This window comes from Sciurus carolinensis, chromosome 6 (genome assembly GCF_902686445.1).
Source record: "Sciurus carolinensis chromosome 6, mSciCar1.2, whole genome shotgun sequence".
Lineage (NCBI taxonomy): Eukaryota > Metazoa > Chordata > Mammalia > Rodentia > Sciuridae > Sciurus > Sciurus carolinensis.
Genome location: NC_062218.1, coordinates 35,558,576 through 35,581,545, shown reverse-complemented (window position 1 = coordinate 35,581,545; position 22,970 = coordinate 35,558,576). Strand labels below are relative to the sequence as shown.

The 22,970-nt window shown below is 35.0% G+C and overlaps 1 protein-coding gene across 2 annotated transcripts in view; it reads left to right on the top strand.

The window, feature by feature from the left end:
• The first annotated feature begins 203 nt into the window (after window positions 1-203).
• The window catches only part of C6 (complement C6), an 81,763-nt gene continuing 58,996 nt past the window's right edge, over window positions 204-22,970 (top strand). For both annotated transcript variants that reach the window (XM_047555973.1, XM_047555971.1), the window contains exons 1-4: window positions 204-332; window positions 16,097-16,259; window positions 17,660-17,816; window positions 19,087-19,231. In XM_047555973.1, coding sequence (XP_047411929.1) covers window positions 16,117-16,259; window positions 17,660-17,816; window positions 19,087-19,231 — 445 coding nt within the window. In that variant the 5' untranslated portion in view covers window positions 204-332; window positions 16,097-16,116. The remainder of the gene's footprint in view (window positions 333-16,096; window positions 16,260-17,659; window positions 17,817-19,086; window positions 19,232-22,970) is intronic.

Here is a 22,970-nt window from a genome sequence, read left to right as displayed (position 1 = left end):
AAACATTTATTTTATCTGTGATAGCAACAGTCTTTGCAATAACCTTGAATGTGAAAATTCAGGATCCTGTATGACATATCATGCTTAGTGTTTCAGGGTCACTGCTGATTGGAATACTCACTTGCAAAGTTCAAATTTCCACATAATGTTTATTTTGGCAATGCTCTGGTTCATTGTCAGGTCTCTGGGATACACAGTGCTACTTTGTGTTAGCTAGCAATGGGGAAAGAAGCCTTGCTTGGATTATCATAGACCCTCTTCAATGTGAATACCTATTGCTTTCTCAGTCATTTGTAGATTAAGACCCTGGACACCACAAAGTCTATTTAAAGGTGAGTGACCTAGTTATTTCACTTTTAATCTCAATATTTCAAAATTATAGATCATGATTCTAATGAACTCTTTTATGCATGAAAGTACATCACTCAAACTGTAACCTTTTTGTTGTCTTTCTTTCAAACCAAGAAATTACTTTGTGTAAATCTAAAACAAAAGAAAAAAAAAAAAAACACCAAAGTTTCATGTTTTTTAAAAAAAATGTCCTTTCAGAGGACATTTGAGATCAAGTTTCTCTGTGAGTTAAAACTACAGCTAAAACTGAAGCAAACACACTCTTTAACCAAGGTCAGTCATGTGCCTGGACTCCCCAGCTTATTCTACCAATGGTAAATATAATTTTTTGAGTCTCTGGGGCATGTACAAAAATAAGAAATAAGAGATTCAAAAAGTTTACACAGGAAGAACCTACAATTGGGACTAAACCAAAGCATCCTCTGAAATCTGTCTGGTCCACTGTGCTGAACTCCCTGTGGATATATGGTTCCTGAGAGTCACGTACACCAGAAGCTAACAGGCTAGAGTAAGGTGGACTTTCTTCTGAAGTACAATTCTCTACTGGTCACAAAGTCATTCTCAAATGGTTGATCACTGATTTTCAGAGAGTTCAAGAGGAGGGAGCAAACATGAGAAAATCGTAAAATTGTTGCTCTGAAGTGGAAGATCTTTCCTATGTCCCTCCAGTCACTTAACATTATTTGATTCCTGTTGTATGAAAATTGTACAGTAGTGGGTAAAATGCCTCATGTAACATTACCTCCAAAATACCTAGAGGTATTAGAAGCTAATAAATAAGGAAACGTGGTGAACTGTTTAAACAAAAAAAAATTTTTAATTGCTTTTATATTTGAATAAAATTTTTCCTTTTCATATAAAACCATTTTTATTCATAACCATAAGATATTTTAAAATGAGAATATCAGTTAGCTCTTCTTTTTGACCTCATCAAATAAGGTTTTTTTTTTGTTTGTTTTGTTTTGTTTTCTTACCTTTATCTTACTTATTTACATACGTGGTGCTGAGGAGCAGACCCAGTGCCTCACATGTGCTAGGCAAGTGGCTTACCACTGAGCTAGAGTCACTGCCCTACTCAAATAAGTTTTAATGTTACCATCTTCATTTACATTGTTTTCCAAATTACCTCAGAATGTTTATAGTTAAAGAAGAAATCAAAATATAAGAGTTCTATTCTTGTAGCTTTTGATTATAATTGGGATAAAATCCACCTATACCTTCAAGCTTTTGTAAATTAAAACAGATGGTACCTGCTAAGAACTGAGAACTGACAATATCTTACAATTCCACTCCTGCCACCACACATAAGCAACAGCAACAACAAACCTGAGTTTAGGTTTTCTTTCTTTGTTTTTTAATATAATCTTTTTTTTTATAATTGTTTAATTTGTTCTATTTAGTTATACAGGTCAGTAGAATGTGTTTTGATAAAGCATACATATATAAAGTATAATTTCTCATTCTTCTGGTTGTACATGATGTTAAGAGTTCCACAGGTCATGTAATCGCATATGCACATAGGGTAATAATGCCCTATTCATCCTACTATCCTTCCCCAAAAGGACTTAAAATCTACACACTACAGTGATGCAGCCACATCAATTTTTATAGCAGCACAATTCACAATAGCTAAATTATGACACCAACCTAGGTGCCCTTCAATAGATGAACGAATAAAGAAACTGTGGTATAAAAAATGGAATATTTTTTGAGTAATGGAATATTACTCAACCTTAAAAAAGAATGAAATGGTATTTGCCAGTAAGTGGATGGAGCTAGAGAATATCATGCTAAGCAAAATTAGCCAATATTAAAGAACTAAAATTGAATGTTTTCGCTGATATACAGATGCTAATCAACAATAAGCGGGGAAGCTAGGGAACAATAGCGGTACTTTGGATTAGAAAGAGCTCAATGCAATGAACTTTCCTCTTAGCACTACCTTCACAGTGTCCCAGAGATTTTGATATGCTGTATTGCTATTCTTATTTACCTCTAAGTACTTTTTTATTTCATCCCTGATTTATTCTATCCATTTGTCATTCAATGGCATATTACTTAGTCCTCAGATGTTAAAGTAGCTTCTATTTTTTATTTTTTCATTGATTTATAATTTTATTCCATTATGAGCTGATAGAATGCACATTATCTCTATTTTTTTTTTGTATTTGCTAGGAGTTGCTTTGTGACATAAGATATGGTCTATTTTAGAGAAGGATCTGTGTGCTACTGAGAAAAAAGTATATTCTCTCATTGATAGATGAAAAATTTTATATATGTTTATTAAGCCTAAATTATTGATTGTATTATTTAGTTCTTTAGTTTCTTTGTTTAATTTTTTTGCTTGGAGGATCTATCTGGTAGTGAGAAGGGTGTGTTAAAGTCACCAAATATTATTGTGTTGTGGTCTATTTGATTCTTGAAATTGAGAAGGGTTTGTTGGATGTACATAATTGCTCCATTTTGGGGGGCATAAATATTCATGTTTGTTATGGTCTTGTCATTGTATAGTTCCCTTAAGCAGTATGAAAGGTCCTTCTTTGTCCCTTCTGATTAAATTTGGCTTGAAGTCAACTTTATCTGATAAGAGGATAGAAACCCCTGCTTGTTTACATGATCCATGTGAGTGATATGTTTATTTGATCCTTTCACTTTCAGTCTGTGGATGTCTTTGCCCATGAGATGAGTCTCCTGGAGACAGGATATTTTTGGATCTTGTTTTAATCCAATCTGCCAGTCTATGTCTTTTGATTGATGAGCCTAGGCCATTAATATTTGAGGTTATTTTTGAGATAAGATTTGTATTCCCCGTCATTTTGGTTTATTTCTGATTTTTAATTTGAATTAGTTTCTCTTTTGGTTGATTATTCCTTTAGTGTCATTCCTCCTTTTGCTGGTTTTCTCTCTTTTTTTTCTTCATTTCATCTTCATGGAATATTTTATCGAGAGTATTCTGTAGTACAGTCTTTCTAGTTGTGAATTCTTTTAACTTTTGTTTGTCATGGAAGGTGTTTATTTCACCTTTCAAATCTGAAGCTTAATTTTGCTGGGTATATTATTTTTGGCTGGCATTCATTTTCTTTCAGAGTTTTGTATTTATTATTCCATGATCTCCTAGCTTTGAGGGTCTGGGTTGAGAGATCTGCTGACATCTAGATTGGTTTACCTCTAAATATTATATGTCATTTTTCTCTGGCAGTCTTTAAAATTCTATACTTAATCTGCATGTTAGGTAATTTCATTATAATGTTCCCTGGTGTAGGTCTGTTGTACTTTTGTACATTTGGGGTCTTGTAAGCCTCTTGTATTTGATTTTCCATATAATTCTTTAGGTCTGGGAAATTTTCTGATATTATTTCTTTGAAAACATTGTGCATTTCTTTGTTTTTTAGCTCTGTGCCTCCATCTATTTAAAAAAAAATTTAAATTTGACCTTTTCATATTGTCCCATACTTCTTGGAAATTCTGTTCATGGTTTCATAACATCTTCTCTGCGTGGTCAAATTTATTTTCAAGATTATATATTTTTTCTACATTGCCTGAGGTTCCATTTTTCAATTGGTTTTAGTCTGTTTGTGATGCTTTCCACTGAATTTTTAATTTTGTTTATTGATTCCTTCATTTCTAGTATTTCTGCTTGATTTCTTTTCAGAATCTCTATCTCTTCATTGAAGTGATCTTTTACCTCCTGAATTTTATATCTGGTTTCACTCCTTACATCATCCTTTACCTTATGGATCAGTTTAACTATGTATATTCTAAACTCCTTCTCTGACATTTCTTCCACTGTGGTGTCATTGGATTCTATTTTTGTACATCTTGGTTTGTTTGTGACAATTTGTTCCCCTGTTTTCTTCATGCTGTTTGTGTGGCTACTCATCTTGCAGTGTGGATCTGAGGCAGTACAGTTTCTACCCTGTAGACTTATAGTATCCCTGAAGTTTTCCAATACCTCATGTTTAAGGGGGAGACAAATAGCAACAGCAACCAATGCAAATAATATATAGCCTTAAACCACATAACCCCTAATAAGATATCTATAGTTTTGTCACAATAAACAGAAATGATGAGTTCAATTATTGTTTTTATACAATAAAAACAGTAAGTTTGCTAAAGAACTTACAATTTAAGATTGTGGACAAAGAGAGAACAGGGGTGTCATATGATGGGATTTTAAAGTTAAAAATTATAGGAAGAGTGAAAGAGAGAATAATTGAGGTTGATTGTTAGCTGGAGAAAAGAGAGTTTCAAGGGAAATAGATATGTGAGAGAAAAATAATATATATAAAATTTAAAAAGTTTAAAGTTTAAAAATAGAAAAAGGTATAAATAAAAGAATGCCAAACAAAACTGAAATATACAATTCAGACATCACAGTCCTCAATAAACTGAGGCATGAAAAATCGTTGCTTTCAAAAATGGTAGAAATGTGAGCAAAAAGAAAAGAGAGAAAAAAAAATCTCAGTGAAAAACAACTGTTTTCACTAGGGTTCAAAAGTTTCTCAGCTTCCCTTCCCAGCATTTAGGTGGAGTTGTCATCTGTTCTGCACAGGGCGGATCAAGGCTAGGCACTGTGACCTGTGGGCCATCCATGAAGGTGTGAGCTATGGGCCAGGTGGGAGGCCAGAGAGGAAGTGGGAGACTGGGAGCTGGGGAGCTGTCAGTTCCTATTGGGTGACAGATCTGGCAGGACTTGGGGACAGGTAGATGCCATATTGGGGAGGAAGGGAGTGAGTAGGGAACTGGCTGTTGCTGGGAATCAGCAAGTGCTGGCCCAGGGTGGGCCCTGGGAAACTGATAGGTCCTGGACTGGCTGGCTGGGTGAACTGAGGGCAAAATACCCTGATACTCTCTTGGAACATTCCAACTTTGACCCACTGTAACCAGTGCCAACAGTTCTCACGAACCTCTGGGCTCATGGAGCTGGGGAGAGCTAGCTGTCTCCTGCCTCTCTAACCTGTGTTTCCATGGCTAAATGCAAAATCATGGATCTGGGTTTCCAAATTCCTTAGGCTCCCCCAAGCTGCAGTTCCAAGATGGATTCTGGAATGCAGACTGGTGGAGACTTTTTTTTTTCTTTTATATATATATCCAATTAATGAGTTCAAATGGTCTCTGGTTAATCTAGGGCAGACTTCCCCTCCAGAATCAACAATTTCACTCAGACCTTGGGGAGACATTTCATTTCCACTGTTTGAGTTCTCAGTAACTGAGAAGCACTGCCTCACGTTAATCCACCATCTTGAGAACCCTGCACTCTCATTTGAGTTTAGATTTTCTTGCTGAAGTTTTTCCTGTATGAGAAGAAATTAATTTCAATAATGGGGAGTGATGAAGGGTTGATATCTCTAATGAGTCTAGTGGTTGACAGAGAAGCTGCACATTGTTTAGGAGCCTCAGTTCCCAAAGTCCCTGAGTGAAGCCAGTGAGAAAAAGAAAAGAAAAAAAAAAAAAAAAAAAAAAAACTCCATCTGGAACTCAGTTGCCATATTTAAGACTCACACCATTAAATCTGATCACAATCTAGAGTCTCTCTGGCTATTCTTGACCCAGAGGTTCTGGGATGCTGAGAAAAACCAGGAAATGTGAATTGTCTACTAGGAAACTACAATCAGCCGGTGAGCAGAGTGATCTTTGAAGGAGATTCTCATTTTTATTATTGGAAAGGCCTAAGAGTATAGCAGTTTATGAATTGGATGGAAAAGCTTGGGTAAAAAGCATGCATGGTATCTTCAAGTTCCCTCTACCTCCCCAGACAGTGATAATGGGTTCTATTTCTTTGTACTACACTCAATACCCAGCAGCACAGAATTGACACTTAAATATGTATTGATTCCATTTTAAATTGAAGGATATATTCAGTCATATGTCAACAGATTTGGTTACTTTTATTCCAGCGTTTTCTCTGAGCTTGTGGAAGAGTTCAAAAAGTACACTGATGTATTAATAAGAAATGCTCTCATTTCTGAGCATATTGGCAAAACACTTCTTATTTGCCCTTGATCTCTTGTTTTAAACAAAGATTTATGAAATGATTAACCCCATTTTATTTTTACTGAAGTATCCTTTCATCACAACTCAGAAACATAAACTAACCCCATTAAAATGCATTCAGAAGCTCAGCCTCTAAGACACTTAAGGGAGCTATATTTCAGTAGGGCAATTTGACAATATTAACAATTTTAAATTTATAATTCATTTGACTAAACCATTCTATTGCTAAGAATATACTTGCTGGTTCCATGAATATACAACAAAAATATGCCACGATATAATTACCAAGATACTGTAACAAGTGTACTGAATGTCCACAGAAAGGATAATGATTAAATTCAATATAGTTTATCCATGTGGTATAAAATTATGTAGCCATTAAACAAATGAGCAAATATGCATCTATTGATATGGAAAGATCTTCAAAGTTATTATGACTTGAGAAAAACTAAGTGCATAGAATTAAACTATCCTATTTTCTCCTTTGGTATATATATTTAATGAATATGCATATATATATTTTATATATATATAAAATACCTATAAAAAAGTGGAAACGGTGATTATATGTGGGCAGAACTGGTGCCTGGTGACAGGTACACAAGAACCCAGGTTTTATTTCCACAAGTACACATTTTCTCTCTCTCCTCTCTCTCTCTCTCTCTCTCTCTCTCTCTCTCTCACTCACACACACACACACACACACACACACTTTATTCTGTTTATAATTTTCAAATCTAGACATTGGTTTCTAGTTGGTTGCATTACAAGTTGTGTCAATTTTCTTCATATATTTCTATATTTTTTCAAACACAATAAGCAATACCAAACAAAAGTAGAATAAATAATGACTTTAAAAATAAATCTGAATCTTAAGAAACCTAATTTTTCATTTTAATCCACAATTACTATAAACTAGTGATGAACCAGTCTTTATGCACACTGTCACTCTTGCAGAAGCAACAGGTGATGACAGACAGACAAGTCCAACCCTAAGGATTATGAAATCTGTACAGTCTTCCAGAAATTCTAAGACCAGTATTACACTGAAGAGACAAGAAGAATGAATCCAAATTGCATAATTCAAACCTGTTTCTAAAATGTATCCTGGACTTACTGGATTCAGCAAATATTTTTATTCAATATATGCTATGTTTGCTCTCATTCTTCTCAATGCTGAAATGAACAAAACAGAGAAGACAGACCATCGTGGTGTTTACATTCTAGTGAGGAAAGATAAAAGGAAGAGGAGACATATCTTTAAACTTAACTAATGATGTATTAAATATAAATAATATTAAATATAGATAATGCATTATATTAGAAGTAGATGTATAATAGAAAAATGAAGCAGAGAAGGTTCATAGGAAACACTAGTAAAAGTCACTGTTTCAAATACCATGGTCAGAAATCGAATTTTATTTGTAAGAAGCAAAATAACTAAAATTGTGTTTCTAAATATTTTGCACATTAATAGCCTTATTTAATATCAAACCATATTTTCAATCTTTGCTTGCTGTAATTTGGGAAATCCTAATTTAAAAATGGATGATTTAACAGTTGCTATTAAATGTGTAATACTTTTTTTTTAAATAAATAACTTTCTATACTTTTTCTGTTATTTCACAAATTATATAGAATTGGTATGTACAGTTATATGCCACCTATTGTTTTGGTCACAAATTGCCTGTGTCCTAAAGTTGTACTGAAGGTGGTTCAGTAAGAATTTATCACCATTTGTGCTACAACTGATACCACTTGGTAGGCAGCTATATAATACAGTATCACTTAGTTTGGAGACTCACAAGGAATATCATCTGAAATTTTTTTATTTATAAATTAATGCATATTACCACACTGATAATGTTACCCTGTCCATACTTTGAGCATATATGCAAAGAATGAAAATTAATTTTCATGAGCAGAACATAATAGTGACACTGAATCTGTTGCAAATAATCACAATTTTTCAAAAAAAATAAAATTGACTTTAAAATCATCCCAACAGAACCCCCATAATTACAGAAGCTAAATATACATGCTCATGAATTTAATTGTATACGTTGCTCTTTTTGTTTGTTCCATATTTTATTGATGCAACATAATTATAAATAATAGTGGATTTGCTGTTGCATATTCATACATGCACAAAATATAATATAATTTGGTCCCTGTCACTTCCCAGTATTTCTGTATTCCCTCCCTGCCTCCCTATTCCTGGTCCCCTTCTTCTACTCTACTGATCTTTCTCCTATCTTCATTAGCTCTCCCCCCACACACACACCTTGATTTTCCTTTTTCCTCTCTAGCTTCCTCATGTGAGCGAAAACATATGACCCTTGACTTTCTGAGTTTGGTTTATTGCACTTAACATGATGCCTTCAAGGTCCTTCCATTTTCCTGAAAATTGCATAATGTTATTCTTCTTTATAGCCAAGTAAAATTCCATTGTGTATATACATACCACAATTTCTTTATTCTTCTGTGGATGGTGGTTCCATTCTTAGTATTATGAGGAAACTCCATACTGATTGCCATAGTTGTACTAATTTACAATCCCACCAACAGTGTAAAATTGTTTCTTTTACTTGGCATCCCCTCCAGCATAATTACTGTTTGTATTCTTTTTTCCATATTTTTATTCGTACCTTAGTTGTACACAATGGTGGGATTCATTGTTACATATTTATAATGCTCACAACATAACAATATAACTTGACCAATATCATTCCTCAGTATTTCCCCTTTCCTTCCTCTACTCCCATCCTCTGATCCCTTTCCTCTACTCTGTTTATTTTTCTTCAGTTTTCATGGGACACCTGCTCCAACACACACAGACTTTTATTTTCCTTTTCTTTCTCTAGCTTCCACATAAGACAGAAAAACATATGACCCTTGACATTCTGATTCTGGCTATTTCACTTAACCTAATAGTCTCAAATTCCAACCATTTTCTTATTTTTTTATTGTAAACAAATGGGGTACAACTTGTTTCTCTGTTTGTACATGAAGTAGAGGCATATCATTTGTGTAATCATACATTTACATAGGGCAATGATGTTTGACTCATTCCATTATTTTTCCTTCCCCCCATCCCTCCCACCCCTCTTTTTCCTCTATACAATCCATCCTTCCTCCATTCTTGCCTCCCTCCCACCCCCCATTATGTATCATCATCCACTTATCAGAGAGATCATTTGGCCTTTGGGTTTTGGATTGGCTTATCTCACTTAGCATGATATTCTCCAATTTTATCCATTTGCCTGCAAATGCCATAATTTTATTCTTCTTTATGGCTGAGTAATAGTCCATTCTGTATATATACCACAGTTTCTTTATCCATTCATCTCTTGAAGGGTATCTAGGTTGATTCCACAATCTGACTATTGTGAATTGAGCAACTATGAAAATTGATGTGGCTGCATCACTGTAGTATGCTGATTTTAAGTCCTTTGGGTATAGGTCAAGGACTGGGATAGCTGGGTCAAATGGTGGTTCCATTCCAAGTTTTCTAAGGAATCTCCACACTCCACTAATTTGCAGTCCCACCAGCAATGTATGAGTGTTCCTTTTTCCCCACATCCTCACCAACACCTATTGTTGTTAGTATTCTTGATAATCGCCATTCTAATTGGGGTGAGATGGAATCTTAGGGTGGTTTTGATTTGCATTTCTCTTATTACTAGAGATGTTGAACATTTTTTCATATGTCTGTTGATTGCTTGTAGATTTTCTCCTGTGAAGTGTCCTTTCATTTCCTTAGCCCATTTGTTGATTGGGTTATTTGTATTCTTGGTGTAGAGTTTTTTGAGTTCTTTATAGAGTCTGGAGATTAATGTTCTATCTGAGTATGCATGGCAAAGATTTTCTCCCACTCTGTAGGTTCTCTCTTCACATTGCTGATAGTTTCCTTTGCTGAGAAAAAAGCTTTTTAGTTTGAATCTATCCCAATTATTGATTCCTGCTTTTAACAGGAAAAGTGAAGCAGGGAGTACAGCAATACCAGAACTGCAACTATACTACAAAGCAATAGTAACAAAAACGGCATGGTATTGGCACCAAATTAGACAGGTAGATCAATGGTACAGAATAGAGGACATGGACACAAACCCAAATAAATACAATTTTCTCATACTAGACAAAGGGACCAAAAACATACAATGGAGAAAAGAGTCTGTTCAACAAATGGTGCTGGGAAAACTGGAAAACTGTATGCAACAGAATGAAATTAAATCCCTATCTCTCACCCTGCACAAAACTCAACTCAAAATGGATCAAGGACCTCAGAATCAGATCAGAGACCCTGCATCTTATAGAAGAAAAAGTTGGTGCAAATCTTCATCATGTGGGCCTAGGATCAGACTTCCTTAACATGATTCCCAACCATTCTCTTACAAGTGACATAATTTCATTTTTTTGTCTCTTTTTTTTTTCAATGAACATAAAATGACTTCCTTGTATTAATACTTGAATATAGCAACTGTAAAACAGTGAAGTTGTCACATACAAGGTCACATTAACCTTTACATGAAGTAGAAAATATTGCAATATATCATTAAAATAATACAAAACAAAAACTAGGTAAGATTTTATCTACTGTGATGAGTGCGTTTCTCTGTTCAAAAGCTCATTCCAATCAGGAGCACAGAAGATAACACAATCCACATGCCTGCTGCACCATTCAGCCCATTTCTTCTCTTTGATTTTAACTGGGTTAAAGTGAAAACCCCAGTTCACACTAACTAGTTCTTGTGAATGGTAGTAATAGCAGGATACTCCTTCTAGTTAGCAAATGAAAGTCTTCCAAAATGCTAATAAACTTAGGATCTCATAATCATCCTTCAATGTATATGAAGAACTAAGTTGTAGTAATTCATTCTCTTCTCCAGACACTAATTTTAAACCAATAATTGCTTCAGGGTTTTGAAAAGCAAATACATTTTTTACCCAACTATTTTCCCTCAGTGTCTCAAATTTCTGTACTGGAAAGAAATGGTTAAAAGTTTGAGATAAAGAGGTGAGAAACAATATCTGTCATTTCATTTCTTTCAAATTTCTTTCCTTAATATTCTCTTCAATATGTTGTAAAAACTTGGGAATGTATAGTAGCCTTTCATGCTATAACAACCTCTTTCAGAATGCTTGGATATGTTCAGCATGTTGGAATACATCACAGTTTTTCCCCCTGTAATTTTAAACTCAGCTCACTAAAAATGTCAAAAATATCATTTAAATATGTCAATTTTATTACCTAAATATCATCTTCAAACATATTTGCTAAATGAGATTTTTTTTGTGGGGGGCTACCAGGAATTGAGCCCAGGGGCACTTAACCACTGAGCCACATCCCTTTTTACATTTTATTTTGAAACAGGATCTCTGTAAGTTGCTGAGGGTGTGGTTAAATTGCTGAGGCCGCCATCCTCCTGTCTCAGCCTCCCAAGTTGCTGGGATTACAGGCAGTTCTGTATTCCATTCCTGGGTTCATAAACCCTTGGTTTCCCTTGAGAAAACCAACAAACTTTGGTATGATACAGTACATAGGTATGATTAGTTACAATTTCTGAACAAAATGTTTCAAGAAGCTGGCTATTCAGTGAGCTTCCTTTAATAACATTAACAACATTTACTGCATTTTTCCAATACTTGCATAAGACTCTGTGGAATTTATCTGGATGCTAAAGCCTCATGATGTATAAAACAAGGATTCCACACAGCATCATCATCAGTAACTCCCAGCAACTTTTTAATTATTCTGCTATGTTTTCCAGTTATACTTGCTGTTCTATCACTTGTAATAACTTTACAACTTTTCCAGTTGAATTTATATTGACCCCCAATGCGCTTTCCTAATTCTATAAAAGTATCTAATTCACTTGGATGTGAGCTTAAATTTAAAAGGCACAAAATCATCCTCCATAACATCTAACATAATCTAGAAGAGCTATGCGGCTTCCAATATCAGTGCTTTCATCCAACTGGATTGCAAAATTTATACCAGATTGTAACTGAGTAATAAGTGCTATTTCTAAATGTTCTGCAATTTCAAGGGGATATTCTGCAATTTCAAAGGGATATTGTGTTATCACTAAGCATAGATTGTTTTCATTTCCTGTACTTCCCCTTGCCTTCCCCTCCTCCATCCCCCTATTCCCTTTACTCCATTGATCGTTCTGCTATTTACTGACAGTTTTTTTTAAAATTAGCGTGTTATGGATATACATAATGGTGAGGTTCACTGTGGCATATTCATATGTGTACATAGGAAAGTTAGATCAGATTCATTCCCCTGTCATCCCCCTTCCTATTCCCCTTCCCTACCCTTGAATCCCCTCCCTCTACTCTACTGATCTTTCTTCTGTTTTGATGAAATCCCCCATCCCCACTTATTTTCTCTTTTTTTCCTTTAGACCATCTTCCCCCAAGGCAAAGTTTTTAATTTATCAGTTGAATTATCATCAAAAATTGAATATACCATACCCAAACATTCTGGAAGGATAATTTTTCCAGCAGCTGTGCGAACTTTTTCTTTGCCAACAAAATATGATGACAATAAGACTTTCTCACCAGTAGCAGTAGGTCAATGAAGAAATAGTGTTGATAACTTTGACTTTTTTCTTTCTTTTAAAATATTCAAGAGGTTTATCAATATGCTCAGAATGCTGAGTTTCAAAGTATCTTTTTAATTTTGAAGGCTTTAACCTTTCATTTGCAAGAACATTATTACAATATCATGCTAAGCTAAATAAGCCAAACCCAAAATACCAAAAGCATATGCATATGCTAATTCACCATAAGGGGGGTGACTAGAGAAGAAGAGAGTTACTTTATATTAGGTAGAGGGGAGTGAAGGAAGGGGAAGGGGTGTGGGGGTAGGAAGGATAGTAGAGTGAAACAGACATTATTACCTCATGTACATATATGACTGCATGACTGATATGATCCTACAATATGTACAATCAGAAAAATGAGAAATTATACTCCTTTTATGTATGACATATCAGAATGTATAAATGCATTCTACTGTCATGTACAACTAAGTAGAATAAATTTTTAAAATTAATTAAAAAGAATATGATTACTAAAACACCCTAAGGTCTATCACTTTCAAGAGGTCTTTCACATTTGATAAAATCATATTTTAAGTAACTTTTATTATAACATCTTATACTTTTTGTAGTGTGGTTCAAATGAAGTTGAAGTTGGAAGATTGCAGTCAATACTTTGCTCAGTATTGTCAATATTCACAATTCCAGATCCAGAACACATTTCTGTATATTTCATTTTATTATCCTCTTTCTTTTAATAAAGAAATGATCCATTTTAACAGTAATTTATTCTATTTTGAACAAAGTGTAATAATTGCTACTAACTCAAGAAAAGAAAAAAATATACATAACATCTTTCCAAAAAATGAACGCAAAGTTTGCAAATGAACCCTGTTGAATATCACAGATTTCACATCCAGCTGAGAGTCATGCACAATAGTATTCTTGCCATGAACACCAAGTGATAGCCCCAAGCAAAGAGGGCAAACCATTCCTTTGTCAATATATATTCTTCTCATCATATCCCATCCAACAAATACTTTTCTCATATATTGAAAAGGACCTCACTATTCCTTGCAATGTACACAAATTAGGCCAAGGGTCTACACAAAGTTTTCTGATATTTTATATTTTATTTTGCTTAAAAAATTGTTCACTGTGGCTCACAGAATTGATTTCATGACTCATTAATGAGCCACACATATGCTGCAGTACTATGCAGAATTTATTACAATAATTCTGTAGTACAATTTGAAACTGGGTATTGTGATGTATCCAGCATTGATCCCTGCCCGCTGCCCGCTTAGAATTGCTTTGGTTATTCTGGGTCTTTTATCCTTCCAAATGAATTTTAAGACTGTTTATTCTTTTCTAGTTCTGTAAAGAATTAATTCCATTGACATTTTCATGAAGAAGGCATTAAATCTGTATATTGCTTCTGGTAGTGTGGTCATTTTAACAATATTAATTCTACCTATTCATGAACATAAGAGGTGTTTTTCCATACTCTTGTGTATTTTTCAATTTCATTCTTCAGTATTCTATAATTTTCATTGTAGAGGTCTTTCACCTCTTTGGTTAAATAGATTCCTAGGTATTTTATTTTGTGGGTAGAAGGGTACTATTTTGAATGGGTTGCTTCCCTGATTTGATTTCAGAAAATTTATTATAGGTGTATAAGAAAGCTGCCGATATTTTTGTATGTTCATTTTGTATCCTGTATGTCTGTAATACTCCTAAAAGTCATTTCTTCTTTTTTTAATTTGTTCTAGTTAGTTATACATGACAGCAGAATGCATTTTAACACGTTGTACATAAATAGAGCACAAGTTCTCATTCCTGTGGCTGTACACAATGCAGAGTCACACCAGTTGTACGATCATACATATACATAGGGTAATAATGTCCATCTCATTCCACTATCCTTCCCACCACCAATCCCCTCCCCTCCCTTCACTCCCCTCTGCCTAATCCAAAGTTCCTCCATTCTTCCCTAGCCATGACCCCAATTATGGATCAGCATATGAATATCAGAGAGAACATCTGACCTTTGGTTTTTATTGGATTTCTAATTTGACAAGCTCGTACTGAGTGAAGAACCTATGCTAAGAATTGTTTTAAGCATTTTACAGGAACTCTCCTACTGAATCCTAACAAAAGCCTTATAAGGGAAGTAAAAGTACTGTTACAGGTAATGAAACTGAGAGAAAAATGTTAGGTGAATGGTATTATATTTTTTGAAGTATAAGTTACCATATTTATCACAGCAACATTGTGCACATGTGTATGTATAAACTTTTATATGTATATCTGCATATATACAATCCTCTTGCATTCTGTTAGAGATATGAAGATCAAATTGGTAATATTTGGGGGCAGACATGATTTTGCAAATAACTGACAAGTGCTCATGGCTCAAGAGCACAGAGCAGGGAACCACCAGTAAGAGATTTTCATTGGCATGTACGGATAAGATCCTCTTGTGGCCTGGATGGTGAAGTTCCAGGCCCCTTGATGCTCCAGTAATACAATAATTAGTGTTGCTAGAAATTCAGTGAAAGGATGCACCTCATCCAAGAACCAGGAGTCTTGAAGTCTTACTTGTCATTCTGTCTCAATCCTTTTCCTCCTCCTTGCACCTCATTTTCATCTCCATAATGTAAAGGGGTTTTACCTAGAGGTTTTGAAGATCCATTTCTGCGATATTTTCTATGACTCCATGCATCTTGGAGACAGTGAACTCTCTCTTTAGCAAGTTTTAAGGATGTCAAGGAAAAGGTTTATACAAAGTAGCCCAAGCTCCTTTTCCAGTCCCCAAAAAAGTATAAAACTGAAATGTAATTATTAGTACTGCCCACATAAAATGAGCGGTCACTTTGAGAAACATAAGATTACGTAAATGTCTAACATTTTATAGACTGAAATGACTTACAATACATACTACATACTTTGTTTTGTTTTCTATCTCTGTATTTCAAAGAACATTACTATAGTGCATTAGGTGTTATAGCCATGGTAATCTCCATCCCCCAAATCTTTAAAAATTGGACTCATAAGCATTTGAATTTGTTTGTTCACTTGCCTTAAGGAAGGTAGAAAATGCAAATGCTTCCTAAGATCACATTTGGGTCTGTGACTTAGAATGACTTGTAAAATGTTATCCCCAACAAATATTGGATATGTATTACATCATTCCTCCACAGGGCCTGGAGGTTCTCAAGGTATGGCCAGACACTTCATCTTCTATTTTATCCTGCTGACTGCTCTGATGGACAGAGGCCAATCCTGCTTCTGTGATCACTACCCATGGACTCAATGGTCCAGTTGCTCAAAAACCTGCAATACTGGAACGCAGAGCAGACAGAGGTAGGTGTGAGCTATGTAGCCTTCCTTTATGTCCTGGGTGACCTTGAGAATAGAGAGAAAAATATCAGAAGTTCCATTCTAAGATATAGAGAAAAATATATCTCAAGTGCTTATGAATTTGAATGAAATTTGAAATCTTTTGTACATGAAATTAAAGTGAAGTATACTTTTTTCTCTATATAAAAACACAATACCTCAAAGAATTTAATTAAGAATCTGTGCTATATCTTCAGTTGACTAACTTACTCAGAATTGCTACTCAAGCATTTTTGTCAATTGACATATAACTCTGCTTGCCTACAGTGAGTAAGTTAATTATAAAGAATTTTCCACTCATTAAACTGAGTTTAACAGGACCCTCAGTTGAGCAGCACCATAAGCCATCTTAGCTTGATTGTTGGCATACACAAGATGGCAAGAAAACTGTTTACTTGATAGGATTTAATAATTTAGTCTTTTCACCAATTTAGATTACCTAGCCCCCACAATTTCTATAAATCTGTTAAAAGTTTTTGTACCATGGAGATGCTCACATGACTTGAGAGAGAAGGGCATATGGCTATTCGCTATTAACTATTATAGCACATTTTACAGACTTTTTTAAAGAAAGCTATCTTTACATATGTAGTGAAAATTTCATTAAAAGTACCAATTGACTTCCAATAAACCATTAGCTAAGTGTGTGAAAACAGATTTGCTTATAAAACTCTTCTACTCAAGAGTCCTTCAGGAGCTCTCTTCCTACCAAATGAAGTACAATATATGTCAATTATACACTCCTTCCTGGAAGGTCACACAAGCGTCTCCGTGGATGGCTCACTCTCTCTTCTAGTTCTAATTTTGTCATTCCCTCTGAACACCTTATCTCTTCTATCTGGGGAATTCACATACATTTTTCAAGATGTCTCTCTCCTGTCACCTTGTGTTTAAATCTTCAGTCTCACATTACCCTGACCTAATCTGAATTATGGTACTTAACACATTCTATTTTCACCTTTTAAGCAACTTACAGGAATTTTCTTTCCTGTTTTCTTTCTTTTCTTTTCCTTCCAATCCTTTCCAGGAGACCTATTGGGCCAGCTTCATGAATGTGACCAGTACAGTCACAGGGACCAACAAGCTTAGAATGGCTCTATTTTTGGTTTCATGATTTGCAATCACTATCTTGAAATTCCTCACTTTGGAACAAGAGATCCCTCACTTTCATTTTGTACTGGGCCCCACAAATTCTAGAGCTGATCCTGAGTTCCAAGTATGTAAACCATAAATATTCCAACCTGCTTGAATTCCCATGAAAACTTGATCTCCTTTTATTCTCTGTAATGTTCAATGACATTTTTCTTAAAGAGAGCCAAAGCAAATAATTCGTTTTAAGCAATTTTTTTTCCTTATTGTTGCAGACAAATAGTAGTAGATAATTACTATTGGGATAACTCATGTGACCAGCTTTGCACTAAGCAGGAGACCAGGCAATGTAACTGGCAAACATGTCCTATCAACTGCCTCTTGGGAGATTATGGGCCATGGTCAGACTGTGACCCATGTGTTCAAAAACAGGTAAGTAGCATGTGGACACACCCAGGAAATGTAAATCACAACCCAGCAGTTCTCTGAAATCTGACAGGTTCAACAACATAGAAATGCTAAATTGCTTCAATTTCTGAAAATAAACTATTCTACTATCACTGGAAGAATTTTTCCTTTAGCAGTTTATTTTTGGAGGGGTTGGAGGAAGAGATTCACTTTATATGCCTTACTGTCATATGAATGCCAAAAGGAAATTCTACCTCCAGGATTGCTATTATCTTTATGCATATCTGAATTCCACTGCCTGTGCCTTCTGAGAATTTTGAAAGAGAAATCAGACTCCAGTCAAGTCCTTCAAACTAACCAGAAGTGAGAGGAATAAATCAAAAACCTGACTCTTTGCCCTGCCTCTAAATTACCTCCCCCCATGGGAAAGTCCCCCAGTATGTTTATTGTTCCCAGCTGCAATATTTACCCATGTCATGCTCATTTCTGTAAGGGTACTGACCCATGTGAACCCAATTAGAATCATGTGTGCTGACCATGCACACCTTAGAGAAGAAAAGGAAACTCATGTATGGAGCACCCATTCTCTGAGAAAAACTATTCTGGATCCCTTACATGTACCACTTTATTCAAACTTTACATCACATGGTATTTTTCTACCCATTTTATAGAAGAGTAAGTTATAGCTCATTAGGGGTTAAATAATTTGCCCAAGAATATACCACTAATTAGTGAAGTAGCTGCAGTTTGAACTTGAACTTTTCCTTTGTCAAAGTGAATACTTATAAGTCTTGTCATATTTCTATCCTTCCCTGACTCTCCATTTTACTACTCACCATTTAAAATCCTTTTAAAGTGTGGAGATTGTGACAACCTTAGTTTCCATGGTGACCTCCTTATGCAAAAGAACCTCAAAATCCTTTCACATTTATCACTTAACACAGCCTTTGAGATATGGAGGGACTATTGTTATTGCTGGGAAGAATTTAATGTACTCAGGAGACACTCAGTAAACAGTTATACATTTTGTGTTGATGCAATTTAGAACTACATGATTTCAGAGTTAGAGGAAGCCTTAGAAATTGTTCTGCTCCACTTCCACATTTTAGAGGTTGGGAAACTGAGGTCCAGGAAGGTAGTGGTTTCCCTAAATACGCCCAATAATGAAACAGAAGGAATTGTTAATAAAATTTAGGAAACATCACCACTGTGATTAGAAAGTCCAGTTTTCTTAGGTGCATTTTGACCTTCACCCAGCTTTGGAGTTACTCACATTTTTCTCCTTTCCTTTCAGACTAAGGTTAGATCTGTCTTGCGCCCTAGTCAATTTGAGGGACAACCATGTACCGAGCCCCTGGTGACCTTCCAACCATGCATTCCATCTAAGCTCTGCCAAATTGAAGAGACTGACTGCAAGAATAAATTCCGCTGTGACAGTGGTAATGTACTTTTGTAAAATGTTCAGCCTCCATGAAAAATGACTTGACTAAATCAAAGCTAGTACAACTGACTATTTTTTTTTTTCAAGTAGTGGTGATAAGGTCCCTGCAGAGAGGAGGAGGAGAAAAAAGTAAAGGCACACTTTTTAAAAATTGGTTATTAATAAGCACCATTATATATAAGGATAATTGAAAAGTAGTAACATATTAAAGTATTTTCAATATAGTTCATTAAGACAATCATATTGAGATATTATGTTGGGGGATGACTTAAAGTGATGTCGCAAATTTTCTAGATTGGCTCAAAAAAAATTCCAGAAGACAAGACAAAAACGATTTAAATGATGGCAACATGACCTTCAAGTCCAACACTTTTCCACATGCATGAAATCTGATATTTAAGTCTCGTATTATAATCAAATCTGGACTATTAATCTGACGTATTCTTTTGTTAATTAACAGCCCTTTAATGCTTACCATTTGAATATTCTACATCAGATTTCTGCAAACTTTTCAGTAAAGGTCCAGATGATAAATATTTTAGCTTTCGAAGGCCATATGATCTATCTGGCTACCACTCTACTCTGGCATTGTAATACCAAAGCTGTCCTTGACAGTATATAAACAAATGAGCATGGCTGTGTTCCATGACAATTTTATACAGAAACAGGTCAGTTTTAGCACATGAGCCCTTGTTCACTGACCTCTTATCTAAATAATCAATGTGAAATTACAACAAAATTATATTTCAGATGAATAAACTCTACATCATTTCTGTGTACCGTGGGAGCTACTGAAAATTAAAGTATTTATAAAAAGGTAGCAAATTTCAAATTCCTTAGAAAATTAACCCAAGACCTTGGAACTAAATTTCCCCCCTCTTTATACCGCCTGCCTCTTGTCTTCGGCTTTGCCAACATCTCTGGATGTCAAGCAGAAATTCTGGTGTCATGTTTTCCCTCTATGCTGCTCCAATCCTGGGAAATGAGAGTAGGTTTTGGGTAGGGAAATATACATCATATCTACATGAATAAGGTCATGTCACAAACTGACTTAAAGAAGAACATCAAACAAAATCTTAATGACAATGGCTGAGGGTGATACAGACTAGAGGATTACATCCAGAATATTAACCAGGTTTTCAAATTTGTAACTATATCAGTGAAATTGGCACAGTTGGATTAAAATAGGGTAGAAATCATAATCTGGTTTCTATATATATTATTAAATTAAATTATAGTTGTACTATGGTTATACAATAATTACAATATATCATATGCCATATTGATGTTCCCAGACCATCCCACATTTGGGATGATGGGACAAAAATGTGTTAAAATCAAGATTTAGAACTGAAGTGCAACTATTTGAAGATTGAAAGATGGCTTTTGTAACAAATAACAAGAAAAGTCTCCTTTATTCAGTACATGTTATGAAATCATTAGAAAGGAGTTTTGAATAGGCCAAATATATTCACAAGCTTGAGAAGGCTTTTGATTTATCCATGGATTACCAGTATATAATGAATGATTTGAGAAAAGTTAGCAAAGTACAACTAGTTTCCAATTTACCAGCAATAAGTCTGTAGCCATTGATGGGAAAAAAAAAACAAAAAACAAAAAAAAACCCTGCATTATCACATGTCTGTAGTGTTTGGTAAACATATACTACCCAGAGGTCCCTACTGCTCAGACCCATTTACTCAGGCCTTTGTAATGTCCCCATTGTCCAGTCACTGACTGGTAAGCTCCCAGCACAGGTATGGCTGACATCCATCTTTATTGGGGGATTCCAAGGCCTTTTGTTTTTAAACTATTCCATCAAAGGTGATATGCTATTACACAGTCCTTTTAAAACACCCACTAATCCCCCTGGGAATGAAAATGAGAATTTGGATGGATAATTGTTTGCCTGACTTATGATGATATTTGGCCCTCACTCAATAAAAATTAATTAAAACTAATAGTTTATCCTAAACAGACTCACCTTGTTTTATTTCCTCCCTCATAATTTTTATTCAGAGTATCCCAAGAGTCCCCAAAACTAAATATATTATTTTAATGTATAATGGATTTTTTAGAATTTGCCATAAGGCTAACTCCCATGCACTGTGACCACTTCTCTCTCAAAGTCCTAATGTTAAACATAAAAGACTAGAGAATTTACAACTGATTAAAAAAAAAAAACAGCAGTGCAAATATAGCTGTTTTCAATTCACCATGTCAACATGTCCATATTGATAAAACAGAACAAAATAAAACAACCCGGTATTTCAGTAACACCAATCAGTTCAAGTAGACAGGAAAAACCTGTGTGACATCTAAATGACTGTATGTTTCCAAGGGTCAATATATACAGTAATCTCCCCTCATCCACAGTTTCACTTTCCTGGGTTCAGTCGACCACAGTCCAAAAATATTAAATGAAAAATTAAAGAAATAAACAATTTATAAGTTTTGAATTGCATAATTACATGTCATTCTGAATAAAGTGATGAAATCTTGTGCCATTACATTTTGTCCTGCCCAGGACATGAATCTTTCCTCTGTCTAGTGTATTCACACTATATACACTACCCACCCATTAGTCTCAGTTATCAGATCAACTACCAACCTGTGGCAATGCTTGTGTTCGTTAAACCCTTAATAATGTACCCCAAAGCCCTAGAGTAGTGGAGGTAGAAATTCAGATATGCCAAAGAGAAGCCATAAAATACTTGCTTTAAGTGAAAAGGTAAAAGTTCTTGACTTAAAGAAATTTTTAAAATAGGATGCTGAGGTTGCTAAGATCTGGAATAAGAATGAATCTTCTATCCATGAAATTATGAAGCACAAAAAAGAAATTTTTGCTAATTTTGCCATCAGACCTCAAATTGCCAAAGTTATGGTCACAGTGTATGATAGGTGCTTAGTTAAGACGTAATAATCACTTAAAGTTAGAATATAGGGTTTGGCATTATCAGAAATTTCAGGCATTAACTGGGGGTCTTGAAACCTGATCCTCACAGATTCAGAAGGTGTGTGCATGTATGTGCATGTGCTAGCTAAAGCATACTGACTCTATGAATCCTGCAATATTCAAACTTCCCTTTGTCTTTCCCTTTCCCTTTGTCTCTCCCTGCCTTATAGGATGTATTTGAGACTTAGGATATTGCTTCCTTTTGTTTGGTAGTCTCCCGAATTTCTACAGCCTGTAACCATTCTCAGTTTTGTTCCACTAGGACTGTATTACTGCTGTCACATATTCCTAAATGTCACTCAAGAGGTATCCTCTTTCTTTCATCCCTACATTTGCTGATTGGCCCCTTTCAAAGTCTCAGGAGTATCAAATGAGTAGATCTGCTTGTGTTCTCATGTATCCCCATGCACTATGCACAAGGCTGGGCTAATAAAAACCATAACCTGCATGAGTATCCTCACTTCTTCTGAATGAAATATGATGCTCTTGTGAAGTGAAACTATGCCAAAAAATAGATTCTTCTCAAATTTGTAAGTGCCAGGTTCAAAAAATTTTTACATGTAATGTAGGTTCATTTTTCAAATGGAATCCTATTTCAAATTAAATCATCCATTCCATTCATTTCTGTAAAGCAAATTAAAGATACATTGTCTTTCTTTTAAAGAAGCTCTCTTCCAGGTTATATTTTAAGATTGACAGAAATTAAATTCCAGTACATTTTCATTTTTGTGTGATTATGGTTCCCACAGGTATAATTATAATAATTGTCTGGACACAATGT